This window comes from Cricetulus griseus, chromosome 5, assembly GCF_003668045.3.
Source record: "Cricetulus griseus strain 17A/GY chromosome 5, alternate assembly CriGri-PICRH-1.0, whole genome shotgun sequence".
Taxonomy (NCBI): Eukaryota; Metazoa; Chordata; class Mammalia; order Rodentia; family Cricetidae; genus Cricetulus; species Cricetulus griseus.
The window spans coordinates 170,415,538-170,433,283 of record NC_048598.1 but is presented as its reverse complement, the minus strand read 5'-3'; the positions used below and the strand labels follow the sequence as shown (position 1 = coordinate 170,433,283).

Here is a 17,746-nt window from a genome sequence, read left to right as displayed (position 1 = left end):
TCTTGCTAGTTCAGTACTCAGAAAATTATCAAGAACTTGGTGTTGCTGGCTCACACTGGTATCACGGTTTTTCTTAGTGTTCCCACTTCATTCAGTCAGACTCCTTTCCTTCTGGAAAAGGAGGTTTAGACAGGATCTCACTAGGTAGCTCCGGCTGGCCCCGAACTCACCACCTTCCAACTGCACCTTTCTAGTGCCGAGATTCCAAAGCACACTGATTTGCTTCTGGATTTCTTGCTTTCTCTTCTTGAACTTGTTTTCCATCCCTAACAGCATCAGTGAGATTAGGAAGCTAGAGTATATAAATTGTGTTTATTCACAAATTAGAATTTTCATGAGAAGAAGGTTCAGGTTTCATCAAATCCTGTGCTTGTCTTCAGACGGTTAAAAACGATTGAGCTACATACAAGGTAATCTTGGGCAAATAATGCCAGTTTTCTTCTCATCTATGTTTATGAAACTACTACTCCAGGAGTTTAAGAAAGGAATACATTACAGTTTCTAACTTTACCTGGAGACCCCTGACTATCTAGACTGGCTGGCCATCTAGTGAGCCAGGCCCAATACACACCCAGCTCACCCAGCCTTTTCTGCATGCTGGGGGTTTGAACTTGGGTCCCCATGCTTGCACAGCAAGCTTTTTGTTTGTTTTTAAACCTACTAAGCCATCTCCCCAGATCAACTTTCCTATAACTGTTCTTTTCCTTTCTCTTTAGCTGATGCTGACAGTTTCCTTCGCTTATATTCTGCCACTTAACCTTTACGAGTTCATTGCCAGTTGGTCTTGGGCCCTTTATAAGCTTGATATGCTTTTTCTGGAAAATGCAACATAGTGGACTATCTCAGCTTTGCAGGCTCTAGCTTGTGTTTCAACTACTCAACCCTACCACCGTGGCAGGAAAGCAATGATGACCATAACTAAACAACTGGCTGGGGCTATGTTCCAATGAAACTATCTACAAACCAGATAGATAGTGGGCTGGATTTGGTCTGTGGTGTGTGTGTATGTACCAACTCCTGCTCCACACTCACTCTCCAAAGCTGTGCCTCCAATGCACACACATGCATGCACACACTTGTGCTCATGAGCACACCTTACCAAGGCCTGGAAGGGCCCTTCTGTATCCAACCCTGTATTCTCCAGACACCTACTCATTTTCTGCATTAAAAGTCCCTTGTCCCATGAACCCAGTATCCTCCCAGCACTCCTAATAAACAGTACTGCCATGCAGAGCTACTGAAGGCAGGAAACAGGAGCGATCCTCAACACACCTTCCTCTCATCTTCTAATTCTGGAAATGGCATTATTTGACACACACAGTCAAATTTAACATTTCACTAACAGAACTAAACTTTATTTCCATGTTTATTACATATTGTCTTTGATGAAGAGTACATATTAGAATTGACTTAACATACAACTTGGGAGAAAGCTTGATAATTCTCCACTGGATGGGTTAAAAAGGAATGTAAAACTACAAAATACTAGTTTAAGTGAGTTCTAAGTTATGGTAAATACAACAACAAATACCTTGCTAGTTTTCTCTAATTTTCCAAGATGGATTTCACTATAAAAGTTTTTTTCATAACAGTTTATTTCAAGAAAAGGGCTACTCATAATAAAAACTTTTTACTTTAAATATAGGGTACAAATAAGTCAACACAAAATCCTACTTACTACTTAAAAGTTCTAGTGTCTTAAATCTGTATATGTTATTTGCTTTTGTCAGGAAGGGTTAGGCCAAGGGTGACACACAGTACAACTCCATTTGACATTTATGTTATCCATTGCGTACTTAGGATGGAGATGGCAAATAGTGCTTAGTGGCAGAAGCTCAAAACTAAACAGTTCCACGGGGACCAGAGCCAAGAGAAATTACCCATTCTACTCCTGGACCCACATGTACAAATGGAGACTTCTCGTTCTCACTAAATGTTCCAAGATAAAACTGGTGTGTGGAGCTGCCTGAATTCACAGAACACAAATACCCTGCTTGGTATGACACCAATGTCTGTAAGCCTTGTAGCGTATTTTGTGAAGCTGTGCCTCTCAGGGAGCACAGACAGGGGTCTACACAGCTCAGGCTGGTTTTGAACAATAATCTGCCTGTGTATACCTCTAAAGTACTGGAATTATCACTGCCTACCTTAATACCCATCCAGGACATGACTTTTTAGTCACATTTTCATTGTCTCAGGTAGTTCAGGCTAGCCTGGAATTGTTATGTAGTCAAGAATGTTGATTTCTGACCCTTCTGTCTCCACTTCAGTTCTGGGATTACAGGCATGCACCACACCAAACCGAGACTTCTTAAATTACATTAAAAAAAATAATCTGTTTAAGATAATTTTTAAACCCATGTTTTAGGATCACCTCTAAACCTGGTACTCCCTTCATGAGATTACAGATATGCTCTCATGTGACTGTTCTAGATGACTCATGGCTTTTAAAATTTCATCTTAATGGCAAGTTGTTAAAACTTGACTAATCAGTTTCTAGTATCAGATTCTTAAATGAGAACAAAAGAAACTTCATAAAATTCAGTTTCCTTCCTTCCCAGAAAAACCAACACCTCTTAAAGTGCAAACGCATGTTCCTTTTCTTAGAGCATAGGCTAGTGAGTTTTCTGTGTTTGTGTTTAGTGAACACAGAAGTGAACATTCCAGGCTTTGTGGAATATTTGGTCTCTATTGCAACTACTCAATTTCTGCCACTGTGGGAAACAGCCTTAGACAGTACATAATTACAATGGAGCAGTACCAAGGTGGCCTGCAGGGCAGCTGGCCAACCTTGCCTTAAAACTGACAGTAGTCACCCCAAAGAAACTAACTAGTGTCTAGTCAGATGCAATGGCCAACTCAGGATCTAGCAGTAAGTCACTATAAACGTTTTGATGACGGATATTTTAAATTTAGCCACAACTCTGATTAAAGTAGATTCTTCTACTAAGAACCACACTTTCCATTGGGGGTAATATCAAGAACTTGCTTAAAAAATATTAGTTACTGAGGGTTTAATTTAAAATTAATAAATGATGCCCATACAGTTTAATATCCAATTTAATTTTTTAAAAACTTAATGAAAATATAACAGAATCAAAGCATTTAAAATAAGTACACTCACTACCCACTCCAGCAATTCATTTAAGTCATACCAACTACAGAATATGAAAAATAAATTCAGAAGTGTAATTACTTTAAAATACACTGCTTTCACTTTCAATATTTTACATTATGCATATATTCTATAGTGGAAGCAGAAATTCTCTCTAAAAACATTATCTTCTTAAAATCTTGAGGTGCATATTAGAGCTACAGGCTATTCTCTGACATATAAAATTGCAGAACAGGCCTTTTGAATTTGGCATCTCACTTGTACAATACAATGACCAAGGTATAGAACTGTACAATGCCTAGAACATTCGAGTAAGAACCATAATTCCCATCAATATAGAATGACTAATGCATATTCTACAAGGGCAGTGAGGTTAGTAATTATGTTGGGTATGTGTCCTGACATAATTTCCAAATGTACAACAACACAAACAATTTTGTTAAGGCCATGTTTTATTTGCTGATTAATGGACAAAAGGCAATGTAATTTATTTTCAAGTATTTTCTTGAAAGTCTGTGCTCATAAAAATCATGAAAAGTTGGAAACAGACTGTTAAATCACTGAAACTTTAAATATATCTTACACAATCTCATTTGTACAAAAATACAAGTTAAATATAAACATAAAGCAGTCATGGTAATTTTATGCAAATCTGTTTTATGTGATCTGTAGTTATATATATAAAAGTTTCTTGGTTCTGTGATTTGTGAAAAGGTCAACACCAGATTGAGTTACTATCTATTAGCAAAGGGCACTAAAAGCTCACTTTAGCATTAATCTTGTACATGGTTATAAGTGTTTCCTAATTTGAGATCGTCTAAACATTGGCGAAAAGAAAAAGGGCACTATGTCCATAAACCAACAAATAATCTGGCTGTAATGTATCATAAACACAAACCCACACATCTGTACAATGAACATGTTATTACATACACACAAGTGCACACATAGTGCACGTATGTATACACACACTGCACAAACAACAACCAGGCCTAATGAGGTGCCACGTCCTGCTCGATATTCAGCTGTGCATTTTTTCTGACTTCATCAAATGAGTAGCTTTTTGTCACCTTCCCATTCTTGAAAACTGTATGGAGAAGATCCTGCAGAATGTAAATTTTGTCATTAAAAAGATCATCAAATATGTGAACTGTGGACCAATTTACCTAAGAGGTCAAGCACACAAAGGTGCTGAGAGTGTCCACTTAAACAGAGAGATCATGATGAACAGTCTCAGGCCAGCTTTCTTAACAGGACAAACAAAACCCCAGACGACCAGCTTTTGTACTACTGAAGAAACGTGCTCAAGTGGGAGAACGACAGCTGTCCCTGCTACATTACTCCTCTAGAGCCTGGCCAACAGCCTCAAGGCTGTTTAGACTGGTCAATTTACAAGTTTAATAAATTTGTTAACTATTAAATTTTGGCCTTAAAAAAGGGTAAAATCTAAAAACCAAACCGAAGACAGAAACAGAAAAACAGGCATTGATTTTTTTTGGTCTCATTTATAGTGATCAAGTTACACAAAATTGTAACTGTAAAGTCATGGATAAACATCAATAGAGGATGAGGACTGAATTAGTTTCTATAAGAAGAGTCCACTGAAATTCATCTTAATTTTCTTTCTTACAGTACACATGGCATTTTTTTTTTTTTTTTTTTGGGTCGGTTTTTTTGAGACAGGGTTTCTCTGTATTGTTTTGGAGCCTGTCCAGGAACTTGAGATCAGTAGACCAGGCTGGCCAAGAACTCACAGAGATCTGCCTGCCTCTGCCTCCCAAGTGCTGGGATTAAAGGTGTGCGCCAACAACACCTGGCCATTAACTGGTATCTTATGTGTTCTAAATTGCACCTAGATGTAGCATCTTCTTTGGTAAGTTTCAATACAAGCAACCAGAAAATTCTGGTTTTTATGTCTTAACTAATGTCTCCATGATCATAGAGATAGATCACCACCATGCTTCTGCCTGGACAGATGTTAGAGCACTGCTCACGCCCATGTTTCCTCCAACTCAGTCTCAACTGGCCTTGCTTCACTCGAGATGACTCAATTCGGCAGAACCTTGGTAGCTCCAATTGTAATGTGAAGTCTACTTAGAGAATTGCTGGTGGACTACAAAAAGATTGAATTCTAGAAACCTGATCTACAAGTTCACATAGTTTTCATAGAAAGACGGATTGTTTATTAATTCCAGCCCCAAACCTTAAAAAACATAAGGAAATAGTTGTCATAAGCAGTTACATTTGTACAATGTCATTGCAGCACTGTGATGCAGAACATAAACACTCAAGACAAGTTCTTCCTCTTAAACTGAGTCACCCTCCCATCTAGTGACTTAGAGATCAGTAATCTTCACTTTTGGGCACACATATGTAAGTGTACTTATGATGACAACCATTGAATCACATGGCATACATACCATACGTTCTTTCCTGTTTAACTAGAATCAGAAAACTCAGTATGGCTTTACCATCTGTTAATTATGTAATCTGAACCAACCCACTCTATTTCTATGCTACTAAGACATTTGCTTTTTTTTTTTTTAAAGCTCAGAATTCCATGAGAATGAAGTAAGACCAAAGAAAACCTCCTGAAATAGCTATTGTTAAGTTCCGAAGAAAGAATTCCCTTCAAACAGTGTGGAATTTGGCTAGTCCATCCATAATAAAATGAAAATATGCAAAGTCTAAGGGCAACACTTAAAAAGTATTATTTGCTATGCTTCTCCAGAAATTATTCACTGATAGGTAACAGTAAGATTAAGACCAAATATATATATATAAAAAAAAAACCTGTTAAAGGTCATCAATATTTACCATGTTAGCCACTATGTGAAAAAAAAAATAACTGTTCTGAAAACAATTTGAAAGTATAACACAAACTTCCATTTCTTAAATTGAAAAGCAAGTTCACTACTGTTAAAAACTCCAGTTAAACCAGGCAGTGGTGGTGCACACCATTAGTCCCAGTACATCAGAGGCAAAAGCAGGCAGATCTCCATGAGTTCGAGGCCAGCCTGGTCTACAGAGTGAATTCTAGAACAGCCAGAACTATACAGAGAAACCCTGTCTCAAAAAACAACACACACACACACACACACAGACACACACACACAGACACACACAGACACACACACACACACACACACACACACACACACACACACACACACACACACACACACACAAATATATCTTCAATCATCAGACAGATACTCACATGGCCATATTCCTCAAGGTCTCCCTTTCCTTCTTCAAGTGTAACGAAGTTCCCTGCTGGTGTCCTATGTAGAGATAACCGGCCCTTTTTTGACCTTTTGTTGGGATCAGCAACTGGATCCTTAAAAACATTAACCTGAAATCCACATTAAGGGAAGAATTATACATCAACATCCACCTAATGTCTCTAAAAACATGTATCAGTTCAATGCCACAGCTCTCAGCTGCACACAAGGATGGCTGGATCCCTAGCTAGAGCCAGTTTTTCTAAAGTGTATCATACACACGTGTAAAGAGTCTATGGTGTTGCATGTATAGTCATATCACTCTGCAACGGACTGTTTTCCTTCAAAATAGTAATGCTATGGAAACCCAAATCTTGAATCTTTTACAGGATGATTTGGAGAAATTTAACACATGGCCCTTACATGACAAACTACAAACACACACACGTCGTCACACACTGTCTAGAGAACTAGAGTATTTAGGATAAAGATGCTCTTGTTCCACAAGCTTTCCCTTTCCTCAGAAAGAGGCTGGAGAGACAGTTAAGAGGTGGGGTGTTGGCTGGCACGAAGGAAGCAGTGCATGCACTTACACAAAGGGTAACGGTTGGAGAACCTACTGGGCACTGGGCACAGTGGCACAGCCTGTAAGCCCAGCACTTGGGAAGCAGACAAGAGGACTGCTACAAATTCTAATCCAGCCAGGGCCAGGTTGCAAGACAGTACCATCGATAATGAAAGATTATAGAGCCAGAAAGACAGGAGGCAAAACACTAACAGATGGCAGTGGCGAGGAAGAGCAACAGATAAGACAAGACAGTCTCTGGAATCTCCAAAGAAAGGTGGAAGACAATACACAGGGTTTTTATTCATAATTACTGTGTGCATGTGTGTGAAGGTGATCAAAGTATAACTTTTTGGAGTTGGTTCTCTTTTCCACCTTTATGTGGATTCTGGGGATTGAACTCTGGTTACCAGGCTTGCATGGGAAAGTGCCTTTGTCTGCTGAGCCATCTTGCCTGCTCAGAGTTCTTAGCTTTCCCTGAGCCCAACTCCACAGACTACTCAGCCTTTAAGAGGCTATGGAAGATTTAAAAGAGATTGCAGTCCAGCTGTATTATGGTTATGGACCATATTCTGGTATCAAAATCAGAAATCCAAACCCCACCCACTAATAGGATCTTGACAGTGATTATTCCATACTTGATATCTTCAGTATGTGATGGCCAGGCTATCTGATAATCTTACCTAAACAGAACCAACTTCTTGATACAAAGATATATACCAAAACAATCACAATGGCTGGCCTACACTTGTCTTAAATCACTGTTTACTGGTTCCCACATCTCTTTTTTTATTACCTGACATCTTTCTTTCCCCATTTCTTAGGTAGCACCCATCAGCACCTGACAGTCCAGCAGCACCCTGTTCTTTTGAATACTGCCCTCACCGTGCCTTTCACAGACACAGGAACAAAACATGAGAAGAAAAGTTGAAGGACATACCCCAAGGCCATTTGTTACAACATAGCTGCATTTGAAGGAGCAATTCAAGAGGTCTCTTGTTAACTTCTGTAGCAAAGCTCCGCCAGAACCAAAGGAGACATTCTCAATACTCCATTTTTTTTGTTTCATTCCCTCTACAATCTAGAAGATTAAAAACAAGCAAACAAATGATCTGGAAGATGATGGAGGTTACTTTCAAAGGGCAATATTGTGAAACTCCTACACTTGTTTTGTACCAGTCAATACTTACAAGCCCAGGCAGGTAACAGTACATTTTCTTTTTAAAGACCCATTCAGGGTGCAATGGGTATATGGAAGGAGGGTTCACTGACAGATTTTCAGTGTACAGAAAGAAGTCAATGCAGTCAGGCTGAGAGTGAAGGAGCCAGAAACTGGTGATATATACGTATCTGAGGCTTTGTGGGCTCTCCCAGCAACCTCAAAGCTACTGTCCAATGCCAGCAACAAACGCTGAAATACTTGCTCCACGTTACTAGACTCTAGGGATTTGTAACCATCACAAATACATCACAGTGCACTGTGTTACTACACCTAACATTTACTGTTTGGCACACGCAGTTATTGACAGGAGCATCACTGTGTTACTGCACCTAACAGTTACTGTATGGCACAGGGCAGTTATTGACAGGAGCATATAATACTCACTTGTACCTAAGTCATTTCAACCTGTCTGGTGCTCCAGTGCATAAACAAAACTATGTACACCACTTTAGATGTTACAATTTATGATTGGGTCACAGCAGGAAAGAACGATTATTTATGTTCCAGCTGGAGAGACTGGTGTGGCACAGCTTTTTCAAGGGTCACAGGATTTAAAAACAACAAAGCCATGTTTCCAGTGACATCTGTGTTTCTCTACCCCGGGTTTATCTACCAATCATGTACCTCTAATTTACAAACAAATCCAATCACTTTCATAATAGAAACAGTAAGTAAAATTTATTAACCATTTTTTTGAATTTCATGAAAAGCCATGTTCTGTTTAAAAGAACTATTTAAAAAGAATTTCCAAAGTGATTAAAGCAGAGGCCAGTTACAGCTTTAAAATGAATCGTTTACACATTCTCCCCACATACTAAGTCTCAAATTGACATTGTAAAAGGAATCAAAGCCTAAACTTCATCCTGTGTTAATAATCTAACACTGAGAAATGCAATCATTTTTAAAATTTAAAATTGCAACCATCTAATTCTTCTCTCTCTATGTGTATGCTTTTCTTTTAAAACAAAATATGGTTTTCAATGAGGAAAAATTAAGGTAAAATACACAGTTTAAAGTGATTCTTTTAGGCTTTATACAAATCTGGTCTTGTGTCTATTACTGTGTCCTGAGCAGGCATGGAGATTCTTGTGCTCACAGATAAGCACTAGGGGAACCAGGATGTAAACACACAGGACTATCTCTGTAGAAGGCTAGGAGCAGATATGGTTAACAACCTAGTGACCTTTGCATTATCTGAGTGGTTGAGACCAGGGCTTGTCAATCTATAGAACCCATTTATGGAAGATGTTGCATGTATGTTATAAAGAGTGTCTTGGGCTTTATTGTGCACACAGGATTGAGTTATTTATCACCAGAAAACAATTTCCCCAAATTGTGCTGTGCTTAAATATACCTAAAATTATGTACTTTGTGTCAGACTTTTGAAGTTTGAATCAACACCGGCTACTTGTATTGAACTGAACTAACTACCTTCTTGCCTCCCAAGGTGGTCACAAAGAGCCCCCCCTTCCCAGGGATGGGCACAGACAGATTAGCTTGAGACCCACCACCAGATGAGCAATAATGAAAAGGAGAGCTTCACATCGTGGTATGTCAGCTCAAGTTTCTCCACTCTAAAGCAAGTCATTCACAAGCAAATCAGAAGAAAAAAATTCAAGGTAAAAGTAAATGGTCAAACTATCACTCTTATTGCATAATCCATTTTCATATTTCACACCATGGTATTTAAATTAGCTGAGGGGTCCTTAGGATTTTATTATCTGCTAACATCACTTATATGAATTGTGCTCCAGTGTGCAGGTTCTTTTCATATATTATGTATTTATGTAGGTCAAAAAAAGTAATTCATTCCTAACATTTACATAAAATCAATGCTTTCTAGTAAGCTTCTGAATCAAAGTTGTAATTCATAGAAGAAACATACAAGAGATGGGTTTCAAGGTAAGGACAGCAGACAGAAAGGAAAAGTGGTCATGAACTGCATCTAAGATTTTAAGCTATAAACCAGGTGGCAGTGGCACATGTCTTTAATCCCAGTACTCGGTAGGCAGAGCCAGGCGGATATCTGAGTTCAGGGCCAGAGTAACTTCTAGGATAGGCTCCAAAGCTACACAGAGAAACCCTGTCTCAAAAAACAAAAACAAAAAATATAACAGCTTGATAATAAAAACTTTGGAAATCTGTTAGATTGCAAAGAAACCTTCCTTTTTTATGGACTCAGAGGAGTCAGTACTATTTTAATGATATCAGTAAATCATTCTGGTGGAGAAAATAGAACAGCATCCAAGGAGATCAAGTCCTCAGGCCACCAACATAAACAGGAAACTGTATTTTCTGATACAAGATTTTTGCCCTTTGTTCTGGTTCACAGTAGAAGCTAGAGCAGCATGCCATGTGACAATGAATGTTGACAGGAAATCTATGGCTGAGGTTGGCAGCTAAGGAAAGAATGATGGTTTGTTAGATAAAATATCCCTACCCCATTAGCAAAAATTAAGGACTCTGATTAACATATATAGAAGAAAACTGTTAAGATGAATTCCTTTTCCTGTTTCTAAGACCACATGTGACTAACTTCCAACATGAGAAAATCAAGTACATTTGCTAGGTATGGGCTTCTTCTCCCTGTTTCCCCAAAGTGCATTGCTTTAAGAGCCAGTTTAAGATATTCTTCCTACAACAGTGAGTGCATCAACACTACACTACTCGGCACATATGATTTGCTTCAGTTGTCAGCCTGACAAGGGAGAGGGAACTTCAATGGAAGAACTGCTCAGATCAGGCAGGCCAGTGGTCACCTCTGGGAGGCATTTTCTTAATTATTAATGGATGCAGGAAGGCCCAGCCCACTGTCAACAGTGCCATTTCCAGAGAGGTGGGAGGTACTGAGAAAGCTGGCTGAGCAAGGTGTCTAGACCTGTTAAATGCTCCACTCCCACCTCTTACCCACAAGCTCACAGACCACCCAGATCTAGATAATCCTTAGATTGTGTCATGCTGAGAACTCTTATACATACTCTGACCTCTTCAAACAAAAGCCTTCATTCTGTTTCTCTTTAGAATTATAGTAGAAGGTGGCCCAGGGAAGTATGAGCTGGCTGGTATTTCTGTATTTTAAGCTACTGTTATTTCTAAACACCAAAGGAATTTACCATCATAAGTATTCAAAATAAGACTCAACAATTGCATTTAAATTTTAATAGGCTATTTATGAATAAAAAGGAACTTTTCAAGAATGGGGATTTCCTTCTTGTAACATTCATGTAAAACACATTACCTCCTGTAAAGTGTTGATATCCACTCCATCTCCCTGAATGACTCTCAGATAAGGTGGCAGTAACTTGTAGCCCTTTGAGTTCTCAGTAACAGGAAACTTCTTGCCTAAAATATCTAAGACCTGCATGAAAAACAGGACATAAGTAACCAAAATGGGGGGGGGGTGCTTCCCAAGCTAAGAATAAACAATTTTCAGATTGCAAAAGTTCAGTTACCTAAACACGTACAAAGCTTTATAAAATTTGGTTCCAATACCTTTGAATCACATTAGAAAAAGGTATGCTCTTTTCTATTTCAGTTCTGTTTGGTTCACACTTGTCTGAGTCACAAAGCTGACAGAAAATGCAACTGTCAGAGTGAGATGGAAATAAAGCATACACAATATGCAGTTTGTTCAAAGCTCTTTGCTCTTGTAATGCTAATGTGTGTGACTGATACTTAAGCCACTCCATGCAATGATGGCTACTCAAGATGTTATCAAAGCAGCTCAAACCCTTAAACACTACTTGATCAGGAAAACCTGTCCAGGGACACTGAAGACCTACTAGCCACATCCCCCTCCCACAATAATTGCTTCCTTTCCTACATACCCTAACCCTAATAAAACTCCATGTAAATGAATATAAAAGCTGTTTAGTTTGTCAAAAGTGAAACACTTCAGGTTAAGACAGAATGGGCTGTATACAGAACCGGAAAAGATCCCCTTGAATCTCTGTCCCCACTTCCTATGAGTGAGTGAGTGACACGCCATCTGCTCATTAGCTAAGAACAGTTATGGGAAGGCTCCAGACAGAGGCCTACCCTGGATACTAGACCCTGTTTCCATGTTTCTCAACCCTGGTGTGTCACTTCCTCCTTTACAACAGAGATGGTAAGAGCCACCAGAGGTTTTTTTTTTTTTTTTTTTTAAATGAGATTAAAGTAAACATTTTGGTGTAAAGCACCAAACAGTATTTCTCTAGAAGGCATCAATTACCTCCTGCTGGATGAATACTCTGTAAAACAGGCAAATCAAGCCCTGAGCACTAAAAGGGCAGCTCTGCTTGGAGACAGTTCTAGCTCTAGCCAAGCATGACTTGAAAAGCAGTTCTGAATCACTTGCATTCTTTATTACCCTGAACATATGCCTTCTGTGCCAACAACTTCAAAGTTGTAACAATGATTTCTAATAAATGGAATAGACAAGTTGACTAAATCACAAGCCTGATTAAGATGGTAATGCTACTAATTCAGAAGGCACATAAGGAAGTATTCAGTGGCCTTTAATTGTCAACTTGACAATTTGTAAATAAACTAACCTCCACCTCCTTTCTCTGCAATTAATGTGTGACCTTGGGCAAATCTACTGTTCTCTGAGTTACAACTCTGAAAACCAGGAAACTTTCCCAGAAAGTCTTGAAATCATGCGTACACAAATGAGCAGCACTGAAGAAGCTGGTGTACAGGCATCTTAATGATACACATTACAATTTACCTTCAACACAGTGTCGAGCGGATTTCCAGAGTCAGGTCTGATGATTAGCGGAGCCTCTGTACTTCTTGATACTATTAAATGTCTTAGGTCTTCACCCCATATTTTCTCACAAGCATTATAAATGTCATAACTATCGCTGACCACAGACACAGGCACTGATGAGAACTGTGTTACTATGTGTTCAAAAGCATCTTTTTCATGGTCTTTCCCCCAAGCTGTTATGGTACTAGAAAACAAAGCAAAAAAATACAGACTTACTCAGGCAGACACATGACCAGTGCAGAATCGTCAGTAACTACAATCTTCACCACACCACACTGTCAGTGTGTCATGGAGAAGGGATCCAGTTTAATAAATGTACATCAGAAGGCATATGAAATATCTGGGCCAAGTTATTCCTTGGCCAATTTGTTTTTAACACTATGAGTTAACTATTCAGCTCAGAAGTTATTACTTAGCTCTCAAATCAATAGTTACCCAATTATAAACTGTTTTTTTTTCTTTCCTTTCTTCAGCATCCTTCAATCTAATCAAGAGTCACATCACACTGATGGCTCTTTTTACAAAGCAGTAGCTGTGCTCACGTCTCCACTTCATGCATGCGATGGGAAAGACACAGATGAAGAGAAGCCCACAGTCATAACTACTGCTCCTGTCCTCCCTAAGTCATAGAATTGAGCTCAGTAATCACCAACCCTACAGTAAGATGTCATTATCTATATAGCTTCTGTTGACTAAGTCTGTGTCAACAGTCTCAAGGGTGCTATTTGTGTATCTGGGTTTATTTCCGCTGTCAATTTCAGTCATCAAGGTGAGTTTTTGTTCTCAATTGCTCAACTTTCCTGATGCATGCTCTCTTTCTTTTGACTGCGATGTCACTTTCCACCTTCAGTGTTCTGGGATTTCTTCATTTCCCTTCTGCCTCTTCCACAGTCTCCCTTGGAAACTCCCCTACCCCCCCCCCACCCAATCTAACTGGGAACCTGGCCCTCTGTTAAACTGGAACTTTGTCTACCCCACAGCCTCTGTGACTTCGGCACAGTACCATTCAAGTGTTCTGTTGTTCAGTGACTTTGATACCTTCCTAGAGTCTGAGGGGAAAGTATATATAACTCAATTATTTTTATGTTCAGACTCTAATTTTCTAAGGAAATATTTACAATAGCAGTAATGGTTTAGAGCTAGTGTATACATTAGCATTTATTCTAAGTGACCTGCTGTACAACTGTAGCTTCTCCTTTTGTGTGGTTGGATAGAGAAACAGAAGGAAACAGAGATGAATGAATGATAAACACAAGGCTACCCACTATGTCACCTGTTAAGTCAAGTAGGCTTTAGTCAAATACAGAAAGTATTATGCAATCATAAAACACACCAGATTGCACCCTGTGCATGTGTACAGTGTCCTTTCCATCTGACAAAGAAGCCCTAAGAGATGCTCCTTGTTTATAGACTTACGGTATATTCATGTACTTATTACTTCAAAACTTATTTGGCTGACAGCCACTATGCGATTACATTAAATTTTTTAAAGATATGGGTATAGACAAAAACTCAAATAACTTCCATCAGTTATCACCCATACTTTTCTTAATCCTGAGGGCCGTGTCATACAGCAATGTCCTTAGCTGCATCTATTCTCCTGAATTACAATGCAAATAATCTGTCTGATCTCATGTTTGTCAAACTTCTCTCCATTCATTTAGTCATCTATCTCTGGACCTTACCCCTCTCAAGACCACTGTTTCCTATACTATTTCCTAGAAAACTTAGCTTCTAGTTTTTCTATTTTCTTGCCATCAAAATAACCTAAAATCTATTTCCAATGTATCATTTGCTCAAAACTTCCGGACCTGATTCTTTTGAAAACGCCTAATTAATAGTAAGCTAGAGCTTGGGAAATGGAGGCAGGAGAATGCACACACTGCAGATATCTAGTTATCTGTTGACTAAGCCCTCAGAGTTGCAAGAAATGGCCTACTTAAAGCCAGCTTCTTCTTCTTCTTCCCTCCCTCCCTCCCTCCCTCCCTCCCTCCCTCCCTCCCTCCCTCCCTCCCTCTCTCTCTCTCTCTCTCTGTTTATGCTCTGTGTAGCCCGGGGCTGTCGTGGAACTCACTCTATAGACCAGGCTGGCCTTGAACTCAGAGATCGGACTGCCTCTGTCTCCTGAGTGCTGGGATTAAGGGCGTGTGCCACCACTGCCAGGCTCTGCTGTTTACTTTCAATAAAGGGAACTCTAGAACCAGATCGGCTGCAACATGGATTATAATTTCTTAGTATGCCTTGAGATGGTTTAGTAAGAGTAAATAAATAAACATAAGAGAATTGGAATACCTCTTTTTTTTTCTGTTAAAATGGCTTACTTATCTAGAATTGAAGACACTGGGTCCAAATGACAATTTCTTGGGTAAGAGTAGGCAAGACCACATAGGAAAGTGGGGAAGTGGATTTAGTGTTTCCAGACTTTACTAATAAAGAAAAATCTATCGGCATATACAATACAGCAAATGAAAAACCATTCCTTAAAACCAGTATGGCAATTGTTAAGTGTTGGGAAAAGCTCTTCGATTCTTTTACTAGAGTGGTTCAAAATCCTAGCCCTGCCTGATGCTGATCTTTATAAAAAGTGTGATTACTCAATTTGTACTGTTTTTCCATGAAAGTTTATTTAGAACCTGACTCTGGAGTCAAGTAAGATATTGCTGAGTTACACATAGCAAATTCAAACCAAGTTTTAGAGGGCAATTTTGTTGTTTGCAGGCCAGAGCTAGGACCACGGGCCTTGTATGTGCAAGCAAGTGCTCAAATCTTTAGCATGGGAACAACAAACTCAATTTTACCTGTGCTCTGCCGCTGGAACAGAATAGCCTGGAACAGGATCTTTTGTTCCATAGTATTTTTTGATTAGAGCAATTCCCGCCACCGTATCTGTTCCTTTGAAGTTAACCAAATGAGCAGATGCTCCTATGCCAGCAGTCTGGAAGATTAACCACAAACCAAAATTCAAAACAGGAGCTAACACATTTGCCCCATCCCATTTCCCATCCAATTTTTTTCTTTGTAGTCCTGACTGTACTAGAATTCACTCTGTAGACCAGGCTGGCCTCAAACTCAGAGATCCGTCTGCCTCTGCCTTCCGAGTGCTGCGATTAAAGGTGTGCGCTACCACCGCCCATTGCAATTTCTTTACCCCACACTTGTGCCATGTTTGCTGCACCGGTCTGTCCCCTCCACCTAATCATACAGAACTGGAGCATGTGTTTAGAGGTATATTCCATGTACTGAGAGCAGCATGACACACTGCAGATATCTAGTTATCTGTTGACTAAGCCCTCAGAGTTGCAAGAAATGGCCTACTTAAAGCCAGCTTCATCTCAGAGGCATTCTGAGAAGTTGACCGTGGCCTCACACTGACATGGTTTAGATGAGAATGCTCTCTATAGGCTCAGATATTTGAACACTTGGTCTCCAGTTGGTGGTGCTATTGAGGGAGGTTTAGGAGGGTAGCCTGGCTAGAGGAAACATGTAATTGGAGGCTTTACTAGTTGAAAGTCTATGACACTTGCAGTTTTCTCAGTCTGATTCAGGCTTGCATTTGAAAATGTGAGGTCTTGGACTCCCTGCCATGAGCAGCCATCATAAACTTTCTTCCATCTGTGGCTGTGGTAGTGATGCTTTCTCACAGCAACAAAAGTAGCTAGTATACCCACTGATAATCCACACTGTATGCCCTGAGACTCCTCTTGGTTCCTTACCTCTTGTGAAGAGACTCCTCTGTAACCAAAATCATGTAACTTGTACTCCAGACCATCTAAATTACCAGAGGTCTCTAACAAGTATCTGGCCAATATTTTCTTCTGCTCTCTTGAATTGGTGGCCACTGTAATTGGATACCAGGACTGAACAAGAATAGTCTGCAACAACAGAATTAACCACATTATTGGCATAAGAAACTGGGCTCCTCCTGGGGAAATCACGGCTTACTTCTGGACTTAGAAAGAAATCAGCCCTCAGGAAAAGGGGACTCACTGCACATGCAGCCCCTACTCAACCACGTAAGCAGTAGAGAGAAGTAAGCACTTGCACTCTCAAGCAGACAACTTCAAACACAAGTTTTGATTCTAATTACATTCCGCCACAGACAGGCAGTTTCATACTTGATGCTGAGGCAACGTCCCATTGTCCTAAGTTACTCAACACTTATTCTTGACTCCCTTACTTGTGGAGGGTAGCACCAAAGTCCCAAGAACCAGCTCTGACTTACAGACTGTAAGAGCTACTTCAAACAGTCCTGTCTTTAGTCCTTTAGACTTGCACAGTTCTAGCAGTGCTATGGTATCAGAGAACCAGTCTTTACATTCTTAGTTTTTACAAAGCCTGCTATAAGAAAGCTATGTGAAGTGTTGATGTGAAGAAGGGTTAGAACTGCTGGGTTCTAAGAGCCATTCTTCAGTTTCCCTTTTTTCTTGGCTCCCAGGAAACTCTAAATTCAAGTTGATGTTTAACAAAAACGAGTTATTTTGGCTTGGGAATTTGCTATTTCATTCTACAATGGTAAATTTCCATTTTTACTTTCTAAGCCTGATAGCATATTATCAGAAGCACTTTCCAATCTACTTAGAAAAAGCTAAGATATAATTATTTAAATGGTAATGATATCTGAGCTGTATTCATTTCTGATACAAATTTTTTAAACTTTTTTTTAAGACTTGCTTTTTCTGCATGTACACCTGCATGCCAGAAGAGGGCACCAGATCTCATTATAGATAACTGTGAGCCACCATGTGGTTTCTGGAAATTGAACTTAGGGTATCTGTAAGGGGAAGTCAGTGCTCTTAACCTCTGAGCCATCTCTCCAGCCCCCTGATAAAAATTTTATAAAGCAAAATTTTGCCAACTTACTAAGCAT

At 39.5% G+C, this 17,746-nt stretch overlaps 1 protein-coding gene across 1 annotated transcript in view; it reads right to left on the bottom strand.

The window, feature by feature from the left end:
* Positions 1 to 1,339: 1,339 nt before the first annotated feature.
* Nampt (nicotinamide phosphoribosyltransferase) overlaps positions 1,340 to 17,746 on the bottom strand; it is a 32,052-nt gene continuing 15,645 nt past the window's right edge. The window contains exons 5-11 of the mRNA XM_027417008.2: positions 16,593 to 16,751; positions 15,678 to 15,814; positions 12,838 to 13,063; positions 11,365 to 11,484; positions 7,845 to 7,985; positions 6,336 to 6,470; positions 1,340 to 4,218 (exon numbers count right to left, since the gene is read on the bottom strand). Coding sequence (XP_027272809.1) covers positions 4,108 to 4,218; positions 6,336 to 6,470; positions 7,845 to 7,985; positions 11,365 to 11,484; positions 12,838 to 13,063; positions 15,678 to 15,814; positions 16,593 to 16,751 — 1,029 coding nt within the window. The 3' untranslated portion in view covers positions 1,340 to 4,107. The remainder of the gene's footprint in view (positions 4,219 to 6,335; positions 6,471 to 7,844; positions 7,986 to 11,364; positions 11,485 to 12,837; positions 13,064 to 15,677; positions 15,815 to 16,592; positions 16,752 to 17,746) is intronic.